General features: G+C 41.5%; 1 protein-coding gene across 9 annotated transcripts in view; it reads left to right on the top strand.

The window, feature by feature from the left end:
- Positions 1–22,721, top strand: part of ARHGEF28 (Rho guanine nucleotide exchange factor 28) — a 200,970-nt gene that overhangs the window by 77,304 nt on the left and 100,945 nt on the right. For 7 of the 9 annotated variants that reach the window (XM_072992640.2, XM_072992643.2, XM_072992641.2 and 4 more), the window contains one exon: positions 1,466–1,526. In XM_072992640.2, coding sequence (XP_072848741.2) covers positions 1,466–1,526 — 61 coding nt within the window. Of the gene's footprint in view, positions 1–1,465; positions 1,527–21,837; positions 22,062–22,721 lie in introns of those variants that run through there. The other 2 variants (XM_072992644.2, XM_072992645.2) reach the window with 1 other exon arrangement.

Consider the following 22,721-nt stretch of genomic DNA (forward strand, 5'->3'; position numbering starts at 1 on the left):
TGCATTGCTAAGCGTGGGCTTTTCCACAGAGATGCAGTCCTTATTCTTGCCAATGAGGGGTGCCTGGCTTTACAGTGGTGCAAAAACACTGAGCCAAGCATGGATCCTCATGAATCCCCATGATTTTAGCATGGGATCTGCTCTAAAATACTTTAGATTGAATCAAATGCCCATTGTATCCACAGAGTACAACAGAGAAATGAGGGGTGCTTGGCTTTACAATGGCCAAAAAAACACTGATCCAAGCATGGAATAACATGGGATCATCCCCAAACCACTGTCCAGTCTGTGGGCAGGGATGGTTTCTATGATGGTGATTATTTTGGGGATAATCCTACATAAAAAACCATGTGGATCCATGAGGATCTGTGCCTCTGATCCTTTTTTTGCCCAAAGGCAGCTCTTTGCTCCTCCAATCCTCCTCTTCCTCTCAGGCTCCCTGCACCTGCCCATCCCTCCTTCCTTCCCTGCTCCCTCTGGCTCTTGTTGCTGCCGCCGCGACTCCCCCACCTCTGCTGGTTACTCAAAGAGGCAGGTGTGATTGGGCAGGGAGGGTGAGGGAGGGGACAGGGAGGCCAGGAGCAGGGTGGCAGAGGGCGATCAGGCTGGGAGCAGTTGGTGGCAGGAGAGCAAGGCACTTTGGGCAAATGAAGGCATTAGACTGCGATTCAGACCCAAGCTAAAATAAATTACCCTGCCAGGAGGAGGTTAAATGACACCCTTCTGAACAGAATAACATGAGTCCAGGAGGGGAAAAAGCAAGTTCCACTGTGCACCATATGATCAACTTTTTTTTTTAACATCGATGCAGTTGCAGCTAAACATGATTCATATACCTTAGAGTGCTTTGCACTTAGGGTCATTTCACAGAGGCTCCGGTTCACTACATGCTAGATTATGGCCACTGTTTTTACATCTGTTTTTTGACATGAGAGTGGTTCATTGGTGTGCTCCCAAGCTTTTCAATTGAACTGGGAAATGAATTAGCCTAAAATAGGACCAGATGGCTCTGGTATTCTATGATCTGCACAATTTGGTGAATTTTTTAAAAAGGAATTAGAGGATGTTAACTTTTAGGACTCTTGAGAATATTGTTTCTTTCACTGGTATCTTTAAAAAGAAGGAGCTGGCCAGTGTTGAAGATACATTCTTTCATGTTAGACCTTCCTGATTTTTTAATTTGAAACATACATTTCCAAGTGTCTCCAAATAGTGGATGAGGTATTGACTGCTGTTATATTGCAACCAATGTGATCTGTTGTTGTGGAAAATTGGACAGGAACTTGCTGAGATAATGAGTGGGTTTTTTAAAAATTCTGCACATACTATTTTGCCTGACATTTTCAAAAATACTAATGTTGTGCTCTAAACAGAAGAAAGGCATCTGCGACTTTTCAGATGTTTTCAGCATGATTTGTTACAGAAGACTAGTTGGAACATAAACTAATTCCTGTTTGTTTTGCAGGTACATAGTGATCGTATAGTTCAGGTGGTTGAACATGAAGATGATGCTGTGTTGGATTTAGGTAAGAGCCTTGCCAGTTCAGGCTCTCCCACTACCTGAGGCAAGGACAGCCACACATGCATGCCCACAAGTGTTGCCCTTCCCACCCCCTGCATCCACTGACACGAGAACAGGCAGTTTCCTAGGTCATCTGTTCCCACATCTCTGTCTCTGAAAGACAAAAAAGGATCCCCTCAAAGATAGACATTTGGGCCTGTGCTCTCTGCTTTCAACATCCAGACCAACTCTCTGCAGACCTTGCTTTCTCTTTGCTGTGTTCTGAATTAGACAGACAAAGGGCAACTGCTCTGAAGCAGTCACCTGAAATCTTCTTTGGTCTACATACTTCTTTTAGAGTTGGGCAGAGAACGAGCAGTTCTGGAGCTTCTGTGCCTGCCCTCTGTCTCCCTCAGAACAGATTGCTGTCTCTCAACTGAATAGTCCAGAAAATTCTGGAATCTGATTGATCTTGGTGCCCTTTTGAGTGCTCCTCTCTTGCAGCTTTTGTGAGAATGTGACTTTTTGGAGTACTCTCTGTGGTGCTACCTTGCTAAAGTGAAGTGATGGTGGCCGAGCCCTCCTGGCAGTTGTAGCATTGATGCCGTTTTATGTCCTCCCCTCACCACTATCTGAGGCGGAGGATTCACATTATCTCATGGGAGAGATGGGGCTGCTTAGGAATCATCCTAAACTGTATTCTTTCATGAGCTTTAAAAAAGAATCCCTTATAACTTGCTGATTCTTACTTAAAAATAGAAAGTATGACCTCAAGTGGAAGGTTTGCCAATACTAAGGAGAGATTTCTCTCATTTCTTTGTCTCTCAACATATATCTCTCTCTCTCTCTTGTTTTTTTTTTTTTTTTTTGCCTTACAAGACCAGTAGCACATTTGTTATTTCTTGGTTGGCTGCCAGACCATAGTTGATTCAATTTATTTATTAATTACATTTACACTGTACTGCTTCCTCCAACAAACTATATGTGAGATGGGTTAGAGAGAGTGATCAGCCAAAGGTCACCTAAGGTGTTTCGTGGGTCTTTGGGAGCTTAGAACTTGGATCTCCCACATCCCATTCCAACATTTTAACATTGTAGCCAGCAAGGCTATCTCCAGCTCCCTTCCCCTTCACACACAAGCATTGTGAGTGAGCTACTTTCTGGTAGTGCAATCCCATGCCACTAAGAAATGTGTGTAATTTAAGTAACTGCATAGGCTGGTAAATATAATTGTTTCCCCCCATCCTGTCATACAACATCAATTGACGTCCTGATTCTCATCAATTCAGACTGTCTTGACCCAATGGGACATTTTGACAAGACCTTTTTATGTGTGATCTCCCATCTCCAAAACGGAAATTTAAAAGCTAATATTTTCCATATCCATAAGCTTGTAAAATGTCTCTACTGTCCCTTCTCTTTGAGAAACACATATACAAAATGCACGTATACAGTTACAGTAAACACAGAAGTATGGGCTGATTATTTGGAAAGAAGCGAACAAGTGATCTAGTGCAGTGGTTCTTAATTTCTAAATTCACAGAAGCCTTCACTGCTAGCTGTGCTGGCTAGGATTTCTGGGAGTTTTAGTCCATGAACCATTTGGGGGGGGGGGGGGCAAGGTAGGAAACCACTGATCTAGTGTTTCATATTCTTAAATAAAGCAGGTTTCATCTGAATGTGCAACAATTTGCAAACCTTTGCACAGAATGTTGCATACAATTTTGTGTAAACTATTGTTTTCATCAATGCAAATGTATTGCCATTCTCATAGGTAAGGAGAAGAATGTTGAAATTCTTTGTCTTGGCATACAAGGACAAGACAAATGAGGATTTACATATCTGCTTAATCAAGATATGAAATGTTAGCATGTACAGTACTGTCCTTATGTGAGGAATGGAAAATGAATCTGATAGTTTCTCTTTCTATTCTGTACTCATTTTGGGAGCAAATGTTCCTTTTATCTGGTTCACAGATCAGTTTTAAATTTTTATAAAAAGAAGGCTGCCCTTAAAATTCAGACTTTCCTTTTTTCCAATTTTATTTGCACAAAATTCACATAAAGAGCTTAAGGTCCTTGAAGATGTAATAAACGGTATATAAGTTCATATCACTGTCTTCAACATATTTTAAAATTGCTTTATTTAGGAAAAAAGTGTTTTTCAGTATCATATTGTAAGAATAGGATTAAGTAGGCCTTTCATACATCCCCAGTTTAAAGTTAATGGACAGGTCCTACTGATATTCATGTAATCGTTGTATAGATTATTTCAGCTAATTGGTGAAGTGTGAAGGAACGTCTCAGTTGTGCAGTTGGACACATGACCAAGATGTCTCCTAACACCCCTTCAACTAACCACAATTGACTGTGGCAAGTTACACAAACCTTATTCAAATGGCAGTAGGATTCTGGCCAGTGTTATACCAGAAATGGGAAACGTTTTTCAAACAGTCTATCCTTGAAATTGGGTTGCAAAATGGCTATATTTTGCCTAGATAATAATTATGTGCCATCAGGTCAATTCTGACTTATGGTGACTCTTCCAGGGGGTTCTGGGTATAAAATACTACACAGAAATGGTTTTCCATTTTCCTCCTTCTGGGATGCTCTGAGACCAGGTAGCTTTGCCCAAGTTAACACAGGCTGCCTATTTTCTCACAAGGCACAGTGGGGAATCCTGACTCAGGCACTCCAGCCCAGGAAGCTAATATAAGCAATTCCCATACTCTTTAAAATATAATATTTGGTGTCACATCCATTTGAAATTTAGTGCTGGTATTAATTCATATTGACTGGAATCCTGTTGGGCAGGATCCGCCTCTTACTGGGCATAATCTCATTGAAAGTAACAGATTCCTGTAGGTTTGGGGTGCATATACCAGGTTTGCTGCATTGTATATGAGCTGTGTGTGCCCCAAAATTACAAAAAGAAGCCTTTCATCTGGGGCAATTTGTCAATGCAGATGACTTCATTTCTGTTGTATAGGTACAGCTATACAACAGGATTTTATCCGTTCTGTATTTGGAGTATTTTCTTGCTCTAAGCAATCCAGCAAAATGATAGTTTTTAAAAAGAATAAAATAGTGGCTAGTAAATTTGATGCCAAAACGAGCTGGGTTTTGCTTTAGAGATGAAAAGTGTTTTAAACATTTGAGTTTCACTCTTTAGTTTTTCGCATTCTTTTCTGTCTTGCTTTTTGTATTGACACCATTGCAGTTAAAGCATTAGCTCATAAGGGGTAAAAAGGAACATAAAATACATGTGGAGATTATGAATGCAGAAAATTATTGGGGAAATTCTCTCAACTCATGTTACTAGTTTTGAAGCATCCTGCTGCAATATCTGTATATTGTTTCAAACTCAAACAGCTGTGTCTGAGATTTTTGGAAGATGATACGGGCAAAGATTTAGGACTATAGGATAATAGAACTGGAAGTGTTTAAAGGTCATTAGAGTTCAAAAGTAATCTTGCCCATATCCCAGTGCAGGAAATCTGTTTCCACAGCAACCCAACTAGATAGCTATCTGGTCTCTTCCTATTGCAGGAGAGTCTCCCAGCTTTTTAAGGCTGTCCCACAACAGAATGCTCCAGAGAGTTAGTTGAAAATAATTCTGGAATCTGATTGATGCTGGTTGGTAAGGAATATCATAATACTCAAGTCAGTTATGGTTGTTTTTTGAGAAGGAATGGCCTCAAATAAAGAACAGGAAGAACAATTGAATTTTATGTGCCTAGAACTAGAAAAACAGTAAACAAAAACCTAAAGCTTATATCTAGCAACTGTTATCCTGCAGAAGAGATATTGGGGATTGTGGCTGATAACAGCTTGGTAGAAATCCTATTCATGTTTTAAAAGCATATTGTACCATCAGCACTAAAGGAATGGGGCACAGGAGCCTCACCTCCTTCTGTCAACACTTCCATTGACCCTGTATGGAGTCAGGTGGGGTGTGTGTGGGATGTCTAAACTGAAGGGCTCCTGCTATCTGTGAAGCGCAGCTCTTTGTATTCAGAGCACCTGAGGAAGACTTAAGTCTTTCTGAAAATGTTGAAAGAGGCATAAAATGATGGTATAAGATGCAGCTCCTTTACATGAAATATGTACGCCTTGACTTTTTCATGTATGAACTTGAGTTGTTTGCTTTGTTACTTTAGTGGTCCTGTTAGGATGTTGTTATGGTATGAATTGATGGAAAGATACATAAAATTATGCAGTGAGATGAGAATCATGCTTTTCCTGTAGATTTAATATGGCTATTGGACCAATAATTCAATATGTGTACGCATGGTGTACCCAGTGTGATATTGTGGATAAAGTGATGGACCAGGCTGGGACTCAGGAGGCCTGGTTTGAATCCCTGCTCAGCCATGGAAGCTCACTGAGGGTGTGGAACTGGTAAAACCACTCTTTCAACATCTTACTTACCTTGAAATCCCTTTTGGGGTTACTATAAGTTGGTTCCATATATGTAAATACTTGCTTTCTTTATATAATCTGGTGTTTTGTATAAAATGTGCTGTTAATATTACAGTCAGTCCTATGTTTGGGGAAGAAGATATGGGAGGTATTTTCAGTCCCTAGAAAGAGCCTCATGGCGCAGTGGTTAAACCGCTGTACTGCAGCCAAAACTGTGCTCACGACCTGGGGTTCAATTCCAGATAGCCGGCTCAAGGTTGACTCAGCCTTCTATCCTTCCGAGGTTGGTAAAATGAGTACCCAGCTTGTGGGGGGGGGGCATGTGTACCCTGCATAATTAACTTGTAAACTGCCCGGAGTGCTTGAAGCACTATGAGGCGGTATATAAGCAGCACACTTTGCTTTGCTTTTCTTAATGAAAATGTCACATGGCATTAGTAGATATGGAAGAGGAAATTGCATATAAGAGCAAAGCTGAACACTGAAGTTTAGCTTTTCTAAACTACCCAGAATAGTGGTTTGCACTAATGGGGCAATCAGTCAATCAGTCAATCAATCAATCAATCAATCAATCAATCAATCAATCAATCAATATCAATCAATCAGTCAGTCAATGGTAGAAGGAGGAGGAAGAGGGAGGGTGCAGGAGCAATTGTGTTCTTAAATGCTTAACTGAAACAGCATTCACATCCACAAAACAGAATTGAATAGCATCAATATAGAAGTGAGGTATTTTGAAAAGCTCATGCTGGTCAGTTGAAAAAAAAACTCACTCTGCAGCCCATATAAATCGATTTTACCCATGTGTCGTGTGCCTAGGAATTTAAAAATAGGTTTTAAATAATGCCTGAATAAATTTACCTGAGGTTCTTCTTGCAAGTAGAACTGCACCCTGAGTTGTGGCAAGCTAGAGAAGAAGTTGTTTGTCTGCCCATAGTAGAAAAATATGTAAATCTTTTTGTTTGACTTGTTCCTTGTTAAAAGGTGAAAGCTGTTGTATTCGTATGCTAAATAGGTCTAGAGTTTTTTAAAAACAGATGCATCATGTTTGTCTCTTTGGGAGTATTATTGTGTGACAAACAAAAAACACAGTGGGTAATGTGATTTGAACAAAAATGAGAGGGATGGTAATAAAAATAATGGTAATAATGAAAAAGAGGAACGACGAAAACAATTGAGTCAAGGAATCAACCAGAGACAAAAGGAGTAAGAGAATTAAATAAGCTTGAGAGAGATGGGTCAATGTCTGTATATAGTAAAAACAAAATAAGTAAAATGGGTATAAAATATACAGTGGATAAAAGAAATCTCCTTTTCTTTTCCATTATGATTCCTCTACATGGAACATCCTTCAGTTAGAAATTAAAAGCATCTTTGGAAAGTTTTCTCAGAATTTCTTTGCTAAATTAACAGCCTGCTCTTGGGTCCTTTGGTTCAGAAAACAGTAAGACCCTGCTGCCAAAAGGGCCTTAACTCATTCCGCAAGAAGGATGCTAATTATTTATACAATTAAAAGGAGCCACTTCTGTTTTATTTTGTGGTACTTTGTTTTAAAGCAGCACACTTTACCTTATTGGACTGTAATGAGTAACTCTAAAAACAATGTTGGATATAATTCACCCTCCAGAAAAGTGTTTCTTATTTTCTCCAGCTTTTGTGACAAGAGAGCGCTCTGTGCTTTGATACAACTTCTTCATCCTTTTAAAGATATTTAAATAAAGCTTAATCTGAAAGTCCAGTTTCCCTGTTTGAATTTCTGTATACAGTGGTGCCTCGCTAGACAATGATAATCCGTTCCACTGAAATCGCTGTTTAGCGAAATCATTGTCTAGTGAAAAGCATTTCCCCATTGGAATGCATTGAAACCTGTTTAATGCATTCCAATGGGGAAGAATTGTCATTGTTTAGCGAAGATCAGCCATAGGAAAGCCACTCTGCGAATTGCCGATCAGCTGTTTAAATTGCTGTCTTGCAAAACTTAGGTCCTGAAAACACCTGTTTTGCGAGTGCTGAGGGAGCTGTTAAAATCGTCGTCTAGCAAAAATCAGTTTGCGAAGCAGGGACCAAACATTGTCCAGTGAAATTCCCCCATAGGAATCACTGTTTTGCGAATCGCTATAGCGATCGCAAAAAGTCAATGTCCAGCAAAAAAACTGTCATGCGGAGTAACTGTCTAGTGAGGCACCACTTGTATAGGGAATGCAGGTTTGGCATTTTGGGAAGGGGAAGATGTTCAGATTGAGAAAGTTCCAGTGGTTATTAAACGGACAATTGCTTTGAGTGGAAAAAAGACTGTTTTGATTTTATTGTTCCCTTCTGTCCTTTGAAAAGCAAGTAGCTGCTTTATAAGTTGCTCAATAGCTGCCCAGATGACAGGGCAGCAAGTGTAATGGGCAATTCGGTACCTGATAGGATCATCCATAGATTTATACAGAAAGTAGCATGGCTACCTCAATCTTTTACCCAGATGGAAAAACAAAGATAGAAGAAGAATATAGTGAAAGGGGATAAAGATGATGGGGAAAGCAGAGGAAAGGGAGGGCTTTCTTGGTGGCCACTCCCGATTTTTGGAAGTCCCTAGAAAAGGAGGGTAGAAAAGGCCCTCCTCCCTGTTATCTTTCCACTAGCAGATGTAAAAGCTTCATATTTAGGAGCTTTTGGCATTTCACCAACTGCCGAGGATAAGATTTATTGCTGATTTCATGCATTACTTTTCTTAGGGATGTGTTTTTGAACTGTGTTTTGACTTGTTTATACAGTATTGGCCTTTTAAATTAAATCCTGTTTTGAGAGTGAATCTGGCTCTGTGTTTGAATTGTATTTTTCTTTTGTTTAATGTTGCTACTGTGAGCTGGGTCCCCTTTGAGGGAGAAAAGGGATATAAATCAACAAATAATAATAAAGAAATGATGGGAAGGGGATGTCTAAAAATGTCGAGAAGTAGATAAACAGAAGGAAAAGCTGCAGGCTGTGGTTTAGAGATGGGAAGTATTTGTTTTCTTTTCTGGACTGTCTCACTCCCATGGCTATGCTGGCTATAAGGTTTTTAGAACTGTACTTCCCAAAGCAAAATTTCCCCATCTATGCTGCAGCTGTCAAGTACAGAGAGAGACAGAGAGAGAGACTCACTGGCAGATCTTGAGTGACCTTGTCTGATGCTGGCAAGAGCTCCAGATGGCGCTGTTGCTGAGGCAGCAAAGCATTATGATTGTTCCAGGTTTTTAGCTGGAGTGGCTTGCTTGGTTGGATTTGATCGGCCACCTCTTTTCGCTGCTCATGCATAGCTCAAGGGTGTGGGGGGATTTACCTTAATTCAACCTGGCAAATAGGTATCCTCTGATAGGACCAGAATTTAAGAAACCACCCACAGTCACTGGGGGATTCTGGTAGTTGGAGAATAAAAAAGTGACATTCCCAAGCTCAGGGTGGAGCTTCGGAAGCTGCCTTGTAGTACTATGCGGATGGATGGGAAGGAACCATTTCTCTCACCCAGTGATGACTGTTGTGATTTGCAGTGGTTCCCAAAGGACTCAGTCAGGAGTTGGTCATATCCCCTGTTTGCTGAGGATGCCAGTGAATCTGACCCTGCTGCCTCTCTGCTCTTTCGCGGAGCTGTGGTCAGTGCTTCTCTAGTGTGTGCACTCTAAGGCTTGACTTGGATATGCAGAAGACTGCACGGTGGATTTCTGAGATGGTAGAATAGGCTGCATGCATAGGGAGTTACATTTTGTAATGAATCTTGCGAGCAGAAAATTAAGACTGTAGGAAAGGATGTGTGTTGAAGGCATTTGCCCTACAGAGATTTAACTTGTGAAGTAAAATGAGTTTTATGAGTTGGGAAGAAATATTCGTAACTGGGCTTTCCCACATAGAATTCCATTTATCCATGACAGCATAAGAACATCAGAAGAACGCCTTATACCCATTCAGACCATTGGTCCATCAAGCACAGTAGTCTCACTGCTGGCTGGCAGTAGCTGCTCAGGATTTCAGGCAGGGCTTCCTTCCAACCCTATCTGGAAATGCTGGCCTTGAACATGCGGACGTTCTACATGCAATAGTTATCATCTCCCATTGAAAATCTAAAGATTAAATGAAATGACTTATTTGCTATGATTATGTAACATAATTTGATTTAGTACTTAAATTTATTTGATACATGTATAAATGCCTTCACTGGGCAGTTGACTTATGATTGCATAAAAAGCAATAATTTAAAAATAAGTAAATCTTACTCCTATTTTCAGAACTGTCCTGGGGCCAAGATGTCTTTGCAGAAGATCTATTTGCAGTTTTATGGGTGTTGTTTAGCTAGAAAAACATTTATTTTTCATTTTTAAAAGCTTCAAATACGTGAACATAAACCTGAGCCCAGATTGTTTGCTGGAGTGGAAGGGAGGGCCAGATGGAAAGTCGAGGCACAGCAGAGTTTTAAATAATTGCTGTCTGGCTTACACAGTTACATTGTCAAGTGACCTGGCAGACAATCTTTTCATTTTCTTCATCCAGCTTATATTTTGCAGGGAGTGAGAGATTCTGCCCACTATTGCTTGACCTACAGAAGATAAAAAGCGCTAAGGCCAGATTTTTGGCACACTTCATTTTGTGACCAGGGTAGCTGCAGAAGATTTAAAGGAGCCTGTCTTTTCAGTTGTTGCGTTTCCTCAGCAATTCCAGTTTAATTGGTCAACACTTTGAGGTATCTAAAAGAAGGATCTGCCCCATTGTGTGAGCCGCAGAAGTTGCAGGGAAGCCTGAGTAGACTCTGGTTTCTGTATCCCGTAATCTTAAACTTGTTTTCTTACCATGATACTTAAGTTTCTACATCTATTTTTTTTTTGTCTACAAAGTTCAATGTTATTCTCTCACCACCACCTTGTCTCCATTAGTCTTAGATAAGTAAAATAAATGTTATTTCTAGTTTGGATTAAAAAGATGTTTTGCACAGTTTCAGTTTGAACCATATGATATACCAGCATTACAGAAAACTATTTTGCACAAGCCATATAGGGTATGGTGGCACAAGGACTTGGAATACTAGGAACATACCAGTCACATAGTATGCTTTAGGGCACAATGGACAGCATGTAGGCCCTGATCTACTATATGTTGCCTGTCCAGTTGACTGCTTTTGCACTACTGCTGTCAAAAGCATAGCCTTTGCTTTAAACAAGATGTACGCTCCCGATTTGCTTCGTTTAGAAGTGGAATAGTTAAGAAGTAGAATCACAGTGCCAAAAGTATAGCTCTGCTTGCAAACAATTTGAACAGGGATCCTTGTATTTTAAAGGACGTATGCTTATTCTAAAGGAGAACTATCACAGCTGCACTGGTGGCAATAGTGGTTGGGGACCCAGCAGGTGTGGAGTGTCTCTCCAGTATGTTTAGAGGTGTTTGTGTAACCCCTGACCTCTAGACATTGCCCATTTCTGTTTTAGAGTATGATGCAGAGCCAGCAAAGCTAGAGTAACCTTGATGCGTGTGCCTTATCTCTAACAGTGGAATGGTAATTGGCAGGCAACAGAGCAGAACAAACTTGCCAAACACAGGGTCCTGTTAGATAACTTTGCCAACAAAAGCTTTTCTGTTGATGCCCATTATGTCTACCCACACCCTTGAGTGACTTTGGTGCCGGGATGGAGGTAGTATATAGATCACATAATGTGATTGGTTAATATATTTTTATGTACTGGATAGTATATGTGTGATAAATGTAACTGTCCATCTTCAAGTGTTGTATTTGCACATGAACACCATTTGCAGATTTCTGCTTCTCTGAATCATCTCCAGACGTTTTTTCCTCTACTCTGTAGGGAAGTACTGACAATTATCTTCAAAAATATTAAATTGAAAACAAAATAAAACACATTTTAAAGGTCAGATTGTAATGATTCTATAGCAGGATCTAGATTGCAATTTGTATCTTGTGGTGCAGCAGTTAAATTGCAGTACTGCAGCCAGTATTCTGCTCATTACCTGAGTTTGATCCTGACAGGCTCGGGTTGCTGCTTGGGAATCTGATAGACTCAGACTTCCATTCTTCTGAGATCAGTAAACTGAGCACCTAGCTTGCTGGTGGTGGGGGGGGGGGGCAGCGGCGGGCAGGACAGGCAATGTGTAGCCTGCATAACAAAATTGTAAATTGTCCAGAGAGTGCTTTAAGCACTATGCGGTGGTATATAAGCAGAACACTTTGCTTTGCTTTGTACCTTGGAAATTTCTAGACTGCTGAATGATGAGCAGTCATCTGAGGGTTTAGGACTGTCAGCATCTGTCAGTTCTGGAGGAACTGAACCGTCCAACAGCATCCATTGACTGTTGCTGATACGTTTGAAGCCATCAATTTCTGGTCTGAAACATACCCACAAAAGAAGAGTCAAAGAGTACTGAAAGAAGGCTGAGAGAGAGAGAGAGAGGGAGGAAGGGAGGGAGAGAGAGGGAGAGAGAGAGAGAGAGAGAGAGAGAGAGAGAGAGTATCTATATACAGTGGGGTCTCTACTTAAGAACTTAATCCGTATTGGAAGGTGGTTCTCAAGTGGAAAAGTTCTTATGTACAATCTGCATTTCCCATAGGAATGCATTGAAAACCATTTAATCCGTATCTGCTCTTTTCCGTCCATAGAAACTAATGGGAAGCTGCTATTCCGCGTTTTACCACTAGAGGGGGATTTTTTCTTTTTTTCCCTTAGGTCAGGGAACAGTGTTAAAAGCACTTCTGACGAAGTTAATTTTGAAGCAATGGACTGAAAACCAATTAATCCGTTCTGGCTGTTTTTTTTATGTAGAGGTGCGTTCGTACATTGAAGCATTAGTTCCCATAGGAACTAATGCAAAGCTGGTTAATACGTACTCTACCACTAGGGGGAGAACTTTTTTTAACCTAAGATGACCTAAGGTTAAAAAAAGAGCAGGAAAGTTTTTTTTTCCTGTTCTTATCTGGATTTTTGTTCTCAAGTAGAAGCAAAATTTAGCAAATGGAGCTGTTCTTAAGTGGAATTGTTCTTAAGTAGGGACGTTCTTAAGTAGAGACCCCACTGTATGTACACACACACACACACTGAATAAAAGAGGCTAAAGCAGCTGCCCCAGAATAAGAGCATCCTCCCTCCCATGTTTATCCAGAACCCTCAAGGGACTGCATGTGTGTGTGTGTGTGTGTGTATGCTCTTATTTCAGAGTGTCCTTCGTCTTGACACAGCTGCATTTGAATGGAAGGATGGAGCTGTAAAGAGTTGTGTGTGTAATGATTTTTATGCCTTGACTATGGCCTTTTTTTCTCCATGATTTTTCACTGATTTTATGGACAACCCCCCCCCCCCCCAAAAAAAAGCTTGGTTCTTTCTGCTATATATTTTTTCTTTCTATTTCCTCCAAGTTGAGGCTATTAATATTTCTGATATGCTCTTATTGTCATATAAACCCTTTGATGGCAATCTTTGGTCCTCTGACCATCAACCGTTGCGGAGAGAAGCTGTCCAATAACAGGATTATTATTTTTATAGCACTTTATGCCACAATGAATTGCCTAGCAAGATCTCCCAGCCATGACATAGTTACTATTTCAAAATAAAAAAAACCCCTCAATTTTACATTCTAGAATAACAAGAAAAAGTTATGCATACTTTACTATATCACTGTGTCACAGTGGGCACCATGTGGTAAGGGGCATAAATTTGGCCCTTGAAGTGGCCCACATTGCTTTATATTAATAATCAAACGTAAGGATTTGCATTGGATTGGAACTAGACATGGAGGGTTTTTATGTTTGATCATTACTTCCAAAAAAATAAAAATAAAAATGAGTAGGCACTTCATGTTCTCTCTTTCCTAATGTCCTTAAAAGCAACATTAACATAAAAAGATGAAAACATGCGGAGTCTGGATTCTTAGAGCTGTATTTTCTTTCATTTAAAAACAATGTTGGAAGGATACATAAAAGGATCACTTTATCCAGGTACTTCAACTGACATTTTCACTTTTCAGCTACCTTCTAGGTCTTTATTAAATGTCAGTCTCCAACAGTCTCACTCAAACACAATTTGTTATTTAGTCATTAAGTTGTGTCCAACTATTCATGACCCCATGGACCAGAGCACGCCAGGCTCTCCTGTCTTCCACTGTCTCCCTGAGTTTGGTCACATATTTTTAAAAAACCACCACATTAAAGTGTGAAATGCCATGAATGAAATAGATGTTCTGAGATATAACCACAACCCTACCCCTGCTTTGCTGCAAAGTGTATGGGGTTGCCAATAGCAGCATGCTGTTGTCTGAGATCTTGGGGGGCCAGAACCTGGGACTGGAAACAGGTCCTTGTGGTATCAGAAAGGCAAAGCAGGTAAATATTGTAGGGGCAGACTCAGAATCCAGGTAGCTAATTAGTTAATAATTAGAGTTGTAGTTAGAATTGTAGGGGGAAAAAAGACATTTTTGGCATCCAGTGGATACAGCTGTTGCTGCCATTTGCATTAGGGCTCACCTTTTTGCTCTTAGTCCATGCATGTCATGGTGCATTTTTCCAGGCCAAGTGCTGCTGCTGGGACTTGCAAAAGACTCACTTCCAGTGCCAGCCTTAGAGGAATTTCATTTCAAGCTCTGCCCTGCTGCTACCAGGCCTTGTGGTGCAAGAAGACTCACAAACAATAATGCTGGTTCTATCTCCCAGCTTTGTTCTAAATGGCATGGTAAGCCCAAACACCTGCATCCAGCAGATTTCTCCTCTGTCTTGTCCCTTCAGTCTTGGAGTTGGGGTGTGCCCACAACTCTTAGATCATAGATAGTTAAACTAGGGAATTATTAATTTTGAGTTTGTTTTATAGAGACAGAACTTGACCACTCATTGGGATAGATGTAAATATTGCCACACTATTCTGAGCCTCTGCTCCAAGGCATGATGCTTGTGGGACCGTGTCCCTAAATCCGTGGATCTACAGTGGTGCCTCAATTTACAACCATAATCCGTTCCAGAAGATGGACGTAACTTGAAATGGTCGTAAGTCAAAGCACCATTTCCCATAAGAATGCATTGCAATGCAATTAATCTGTTCCAGCCAAAGAAAAAAAATCACCCCCCAAAAAAATCACTGCAAGACTCATTGGAAAGCAATTAATCCCTTCCGGCCGAGGGGGGGGGGAGAAAAGCAATCAAGCATGCAAGACCCATTGGAAATGCACAGAAAACAAACGGAGCAGATTGGAAGTGCACAGAGAACAAAGGGGGCAGGTGGGAAATGCAAAGAAAACAAAGGAAAAAGCAAGGGAAGCATGCAGGACCCATTGGAAATGGGGAAAACCTCCCCAAAAAAGCAACCAAACACTCCAAGACCCATTGGAAATGGGGGAAAGAAAAAAACCCAAACCCCCCAAGACCCATCGGAAATGGGGGAAAAAATCCAAAAGCAAACAAACCCTGCAAGACCCGTCAGAAATGGGGGGAAAACCCAACAAACAACCCCCCCAAGACCTATCAGAAATGGGAAAAAAACCCAAAAAGCAACCAACCCCCCAAGACCCATCAGAAATGGGGGAAAACCCCAAAAAACAACCCCCCAAGACCCATTGGAAATGGGAAAAACACTCCAAAAAGCAACAAAAAACCCCCAAGACCCATTGGAAATGGGGAGGAGAAACCAAAAAACAAACAAACCCCCCAAGCCTCATCATAACACAGAAACCTAACCCCCCCGGCCACAAACCATGCTGCAAAAACACCCAGAACAGTTTTTTAAAAGCAGAAAACAGCACCTTACCTTACCAGGCAGCCTGAAGTCTCCCTGCAAATACACACACACACACTCACTTAGAAGCAGAAGCTAGGCAGTCCCAATCCTCATCCAACGCACACTCTCTAACTGCTGGGGCGAAAGAGCTACAAAGAAGCAGCCTCATCGCCACCTACAGTTAGAAATTTGAATTTCCCGCCTTTCCCCCCTGCCTTTTTCTGTTTGTAAATGGAAGCTCCGGTTGCAAGTAGAAGCAAAATTTTGCAGCCAGAGCTGGTTGTAACTCAAAATGGTCGTAAGTAGGGATGTTCATAAGTCAAAGCACCACTGTACTCAGTTTTAGAACTTGCTTTTGATTGTTGCATCAGTGATACTCTGTTTCAAATTACAGAATTGTGTATGTTACAGACCTAGCTAAGCTTATGCATGTTTTAAATATGTACGTACACCCACCTTATGGCAAAGTTGAGCTTATAATACAGGAGCATTGTTACAAGATCAAAGACACATGAGTTATATCATATGATGAAAACTTTTAGGAATTCCTCTTGGTTACCGGAAACCTTATGTTTTGAAGTACATAAAACTTGTATGGGCAAATTGCTGATAACAATACACATTCTTGCCACTGTATTGTAAAACAAAGGCTTACCTACAATAGAAGAGTAGCTACATAGACTCCTCTCCATAATCCTCTCAGTCTTTTTTTTACTTTAATCTGCTAAATAGGATAGCCAAATAGTATTTCTTACACCTGGCGGCAGGAATGTTTCAGGAGTAGGATCATACTTCCACACTATTAGGGAGCAGGCCGGGTAGGTGGGACTCGTCAGCCATGTAAGGCAGCCCATCTAGGAGAAGGAAAACTCTGATTTCAAACCTCCACTGCCTTGTGGCTATATCCACTCATGGAAAAGGCTTCAGGAGATAACCTCGAGGCTAAATCCGGAGCCGGAGTCCCGTAGACAGTTCGTGTTGTTCTGCCAACTCCTGCAACGTCGCTGGAACCAGTTGTATTGGCTCTTGCCTCTCCATTGGACTATTTCAGTGACGTGGAGAGGGGGGATTTTCTGCTTGGGTAACAGCCTATCCTCCATATTATTCTACCCAGGCTTCGTGCTCTGGAGAGGACACTCCAGCTTTGCATACAGTGTTGAAATAACACAGGAACTAGCAGTTACTGGTTATACGTTTTGCTCGATTGGCACACAGCATGATGCCAGGGACTACTTCTGATGGTCAGAGAGCCGAAAAACAGATCAATAACCATGCACCACGCAACAATCAAAAGAAAACATCTGCCCTAAAGTTGGGAACCTGGAATGTTCGGACAATGACCCCTGGCTTTTCTGACAACCTGCAGGAAATAGACGACGTGCGCAAGACAGCTGTTATCGACATTGAACTGAGTAGACTGCAGATGGACATTGTTGCCCTGCAAGAGACGAGATTGCCAGACATGGGATCTGTCAAAGAAAAAACTTCTCATTCTTCTGGCAGGGAAAACCATTGAACGAGACCAGGGAATATGGTGTTGGCTTTGCGGTCAGAAATACTCTGCTGAGATCCATTGTTCCACCTACTGTGGGGAGTGAAAGAATCCTGTCTCTGCAGCTCCACTCATCAGCGGGACTGGTCACCCTCATCAGTGCATATGCACCAACACTGTCATCCACAACAGAAGTCAAAGACAAATTCTATGACGATCTGGCAGCTACTATCAAAAACGTCCCTGAGAGAGAGCCGCTGTTCATTCTCGGAGACTTTAATGCTAGAGTTGGTGCTGATCACAACTCTTGGCCCACCTGTCTAGGCCGTTTTGGCATTGGGAAGATGAATGAAAATGGCCAACGTTTGCTGGAGTTTTGCTGTTATTATGGTCTTTGTGTCACCAACACATTCTTTAATACAAAGCCTCAACACAAAGTTTCCTGGAGACATCCAAGATCGAAGCATTGGCATCAGCTTGATTTGATCCTCACTAGACGTTCTAGCTTATCTAGTATTACGATCACACGCAGTTACCAGAGTGCTGATTGTGACACTGATCATTCCCTGGTGTGTAGCAGAATAAAACTGCAAACAAAGAGATTGTATCACACTAAAAAGGAAGGAAAACCACGTATAGATATCAACAAGATTCGCAATCAAAGAAAAGTGGAGGAATTTGCCCAAGCGCTTCAGGAAACCCTTCCAGGCCCGGCTGATGCGAATGCACCTGAACGATGGGAACACTTCAAGAACGCTGTTTATAACACTGCCTTGTCCACATTTGGCAAGAAGACCAAAAAGACGGCTGACTGGTTCGAAGCCCATTCAGAGGAGCTGATTCCAGCCATCGAGGATAAGAGGAGAGCTCTAGCAGCATACAAAGCCTGTCCTAGTGAGTACAACTTGCAGGCTCTTCGAGCTGCTCGTAGCCAAGTCCAACAGACTGCCAGGAGATGTTCCAATGATTATTGGCTTCAGCTCTGCTCTCAGATACAGATAGCAGCGGACACAGGTAACATCAAGGGAATGTATGATGGTATCAAGCAGGCTTTAGGTCCAATACAGAAGAAATCTGCTCCCTTGAAGTCTACTACAGGCGTGATCATCCAGGATCGAGCACAGCAGATGGAACGCTGGGTACAGCACTACTCTGAGCTATATTCTAAAGAGAATGTAGTAACGGAAGAGGCACTAAATAACATTGAGTGCCTGCCTCTCTTGGAAGAGCTGGACAGTGAACCAACTTTAGCAGAAATAAAAGCAGCCTTGGATTCCCTTGCCTCTGGCAAGGCACCTGGAAAGGACAACATCCCCGTTGAAGTTTTGAAGTGTTGTAAAGAGATCATCACCACTGAGCTGTATGAACTCTTTTCTCTTTGCTGGAGAGAAGGTGGAGTACCACAGGACATGAAGGACGCAAACATCATCACATTGTATAAGAACAAAGGCGACAGGGGTGACTGCAATAACTACCGTGGTATCTCTCTTCTCAGCGTTGTAGGGAAGCTGCTGGCCCGTGTTGTGCTGAAGAGACTTCAGGTGCTTGCAGACAGAGTGTATCCAGAATCACAGTGTGGTTTTCGAGCTAACAGATCCACCACTGACATGGTATTCTCCCTCCGACAGCTGCAGGAGAAATGCAGGGAACAACAACAGCCACTCTTTGTGGCCTTCATAGATCTCACAAAGGCCTTTGACTTGGTTAGCAGGGACGGACTTTTTAAAATACTTCCCAAGATTGGATGTCCACCTCAACTCCTTAATATCATCAGGTCCTTTCATGAGGAAATGAAGGGCACTGTAGTTTTTGATGGCTCAACATCAGATCCCTTTGACATCCGAAGCGGAGTAAAACAAGGCTGTGTCCTTGCGCCAACCCTGTTTGGGATCTTCTTTGCTGTCATGCTGAAGCAGGCCTTTGGAACTGCAACAGAAGGTGTCTATCTCCGGACTAGATCAGATGGAAAGCTCTTTAATCTCACTAGATTGAGAGCGAAGACCAAAGTCCAACTGAAATGCATGCGGGACTTCCTCTTTGCTGATGATGCAGCCATTGTTGCCCACTCTGCTGAAGACCTCCAACAACTCATAAATCATTTTAGCAAGGCCTGCCAAGACTTTGGACTAACTATCAGCCTGAAGAAAACACAAGTCATGTGCCAGGGCGTGGACTCACCTCCCTCTATTACTATCTCCATGCAAGAACTGGAGGTTGTTCATGAATTTGTGTACCTTGGCTCAACAATCTCTGACACTCTCTCCCTAGATGTCGAGCTGGATAAACGCATTGGGAAAGCAGCTACCATGTTCTCTAGACTCACAAAGAGAGTATGGCTCAATAAGAAACTGACAACACATACCAAGATCCAGGTCTATAGAGCCTGTGTCCTGAGCACACTCCTATACTGCAGCGAGTCCTGGACCCTTTGTGCACGGCAGGAGAGGAAGCTGAACACCTTCCATATGCGTTGTCTCCGACGCATTTTTGGTATCACCTGGCAGGACAAAGTTCCAAATAGAGTAGTCCTAGAACGAGCTGGAATTTTCAGCATGTATACAATATTGAAACAGCGCCGTCTACGTTGGCTTGGGCACGTCGTGAGAATGGCTGATGGTCGGATTCCAAAAGATCTCCTGTATGGAGAATTAGTGCAGGGAAGCCGCCCCCGAGGGAGACCACAGCTGCGTTACAAGGACATCTGCAAGCGGGATCTGAAGGCCTTAGGAATGGACCTCAACAGATGGGAAACCTTGACGTCTGAGCGTTCAGCCTGGAGGCAGGCGGTGCATCATGGCCTCTCCCAATTTGAAGAGACCCTTGCCCAGCAGGCCGAGGCAAAGAGGCAGTCCCAAAACAAGCAAAACCAGGGAGCTGGACAGGGGACAGATTGGATTTGTCTCCAGTGTGGAAGGGATTGTCACTCTCGAATTGGCCTTCTCAGCCACACAAGACACTGTTCCAAGACCTCCATACAGAGCACGATACCATAGTCTCTTGAGACTGAAGGATGCCTACTACATAGACTCTAGCAAGGCATTATAATGAATAAACGGATCTTTTAACAAGCAACTTTGGGAAGGAGCAAATCAGACAGGTCATGTTTTAGATAATGCTGGAGAATGTATTCTGCATTCAAATTATACGTGATGCTTAATTATTCCTCCCCTCCCCCCAGATGCAAATAGCAGGAAGAGAAAGTGGTCACAATCAGGCTGATGATAGTGGCATGTGAAGAAAAGGATATGTTAACCTCTCCCACACAATGAAGTACCAATGACCCTTTCCCCAGTGTGCTCTTAACACCAGGAGAGAAGCTTCTGTTGGCCTCAGTAAACTTGTTAGTGATGCCTATATGTGTATATGTCTCTATACAAGCACTTCAGTTCAGAATGGTCTGAACTGAAGATGCATTTAGGAGAATTTTGTGGCCCTAAAGAAGACATTGCATGTGGGGTGGGGGGAACACAACCAACTTGTGCAGCATTTTTAAAGCTAGTGAAACATGGGTCTTAGTTTTAATTGCTGGTGGAAACTTGGTCATTTACCATGTAGTTCCATGTTCTGAAATGTGCCTGAATTACTGTATTACAGTAAGCATAAAATTGATCAATTGCAAAGTACTTGAGCTAAGGAAGTACGTGATCTGCTATGCAGACGTGATTCTCTGCATCTCAAAGTTGGAAAAATAATTGCTGTGGAGTAAAGGAATGTTAACAAGCTGAGATGTCATTATCTCCTAGAGTGACAATGATCTGTGCACCTTTTCCTATTGCGTGGAGCACAAAAAGAACATAGACTATGGGGTAACTTCCATTTAAAAGCAACAAGAGCGGGTATGTTCATTTTGTGTCTGCTTTTGTGTAGCCATATTTGAGACTTAAAACAAAACAAAACCTGTCATTTGTGTAACATAATGAGGAGGAGGGATAATGAGTTTCTGCTGAATACTAATTGCCAAGGAGTTGTTCAGGGAGACTGTGTAAGAATGGGAGTCTTGTTGTAAATTAGTCACTCGCTTTATTGTACATCACTGGGAGAGCAGGCCAGTTCTGTAAAGGTGCCAACCTTACCAAATCCTTATGGTTTACTGTCAAGCTCAGAGTTGCTCTGAATGAAAAACAATACTTTTCAAAGAATGTATTTTCAGAAATACACCGTCACAAAGGTTACCCATGCTGATAATAACAAGGGAGTTGTGCTGCCTCTTTAAATGTAGGTCAGACAGAAATACAGTCACTGAATTGTTGTTTCTTCATCCACAAAGTACCTAGGTTAGGACTGGCACTGTTATAAATTCTGAGGAGAAAAGTTGGTGGTGAGATAGCATGCAGGGAGAGTCATTAGATTCACAAAACTGCCTTTCAAGTTCCTTGATCCTTTATAAAGCTCAAGCTTTAAAACAACTTCTGAAATACAGATTAACTTTTTAAATACATAACAAAAATGCCTCAGATTTCTGCAAGTCCTCTGAGACTGCAAGGAAAAAGACATTCTCTGCTACTCTAACAACTCTTATTCTTCATTCAGGTTCAGAAAATGAAAAGGTGAGTTAATGATTCATTGGCTCACGGTGACCTTTCCCATAACTGCAGACCAAGATGCCGCTCGCCCCACTCCTGGGTCTTCATCATATTTTAACTTGGTTGTGTCTGCCTTAATATTTGCCCACATGCTTTGATGCTTGCAAAAAAAAACACACACAGGCTCAATCTTACTGCCTCTTTCCATTGCCTGGGCGATTTGATTGTGCCGAGTTCAGTCTTTTTGCATTCTCGATTTGCTGCTCCGTGCAACAGTAGCAGCACCGTTTTAAACAAGTGTTTGTTTAGAAAAAAGAATGGACTCAGATTCCGATGCACCGTTTAATTACTCTTGGCCATCCTTGCCTAAAATGAGGATACGGAAAAGGACATCCAAATTAAAAGGTAGAAAAGCAACGTCATTTGAATTATTACTTTCTCTTTTCTTGATTCATTCTATTCTTAGTCATATGTAGTTAGATGTGGACAGAACTGTGTTTCTATTTTGTACAATTATTTATGCATTTTTGTCACAGATGCAGAACTAGTTTTAAAAAGGTAAAATATCTTTATCCCTAAGAATTTAAGGGCTCTCTGTGTGTCACTTTTAAGCTTCTGCTGATTCATTAACTTTAGGCATTTCTGAGAAATATAGACTCCAAAATGAAACATATTTATCAGGAAGAAACCCTCCATGAATACTATAAAGAGCTTTGACTCTTTAGTATGTACCAAAGTATGTACCAAACAAATACCCTTGAAAGGACTGAAGGAAAGGGTATCATGTGCAGATGGCATTTGTAGAAAGTTCTCCGTGTATGTATTTCCCCCCTTGGATTATTTGCTTTTTGTTGGATATACAGGAGCTGTTGATACCAATAAACTCTACAACATTTACCAAGTACAACATGCATGGTACAATAAATCACTTTAAAATAAAACTGCTTTCCTCTGTGGGAAGGTTCTTGAAAGCTGGGATTTTAGTTGGTCATAGTTATATCAGTTTAAAATAGAACCAAGAACAAATTTTGTAAGACCATGTATTTGACCAACAACCATTGAAAT

Source organism: Pogona vitticeps, chromosome 2, assembly GCF_051106095.1.
Source record: "Pogona vitticeps strain Pit_001003342236 chromosome 2, PviZW2.1, whole genome shotgun sequence".
Lineage (NCBI taxonomy): Eukaryota > Metazoa > Chordata > Lepidosauria > Squamata > Agamidae > Pogona > Pogona vitticeps.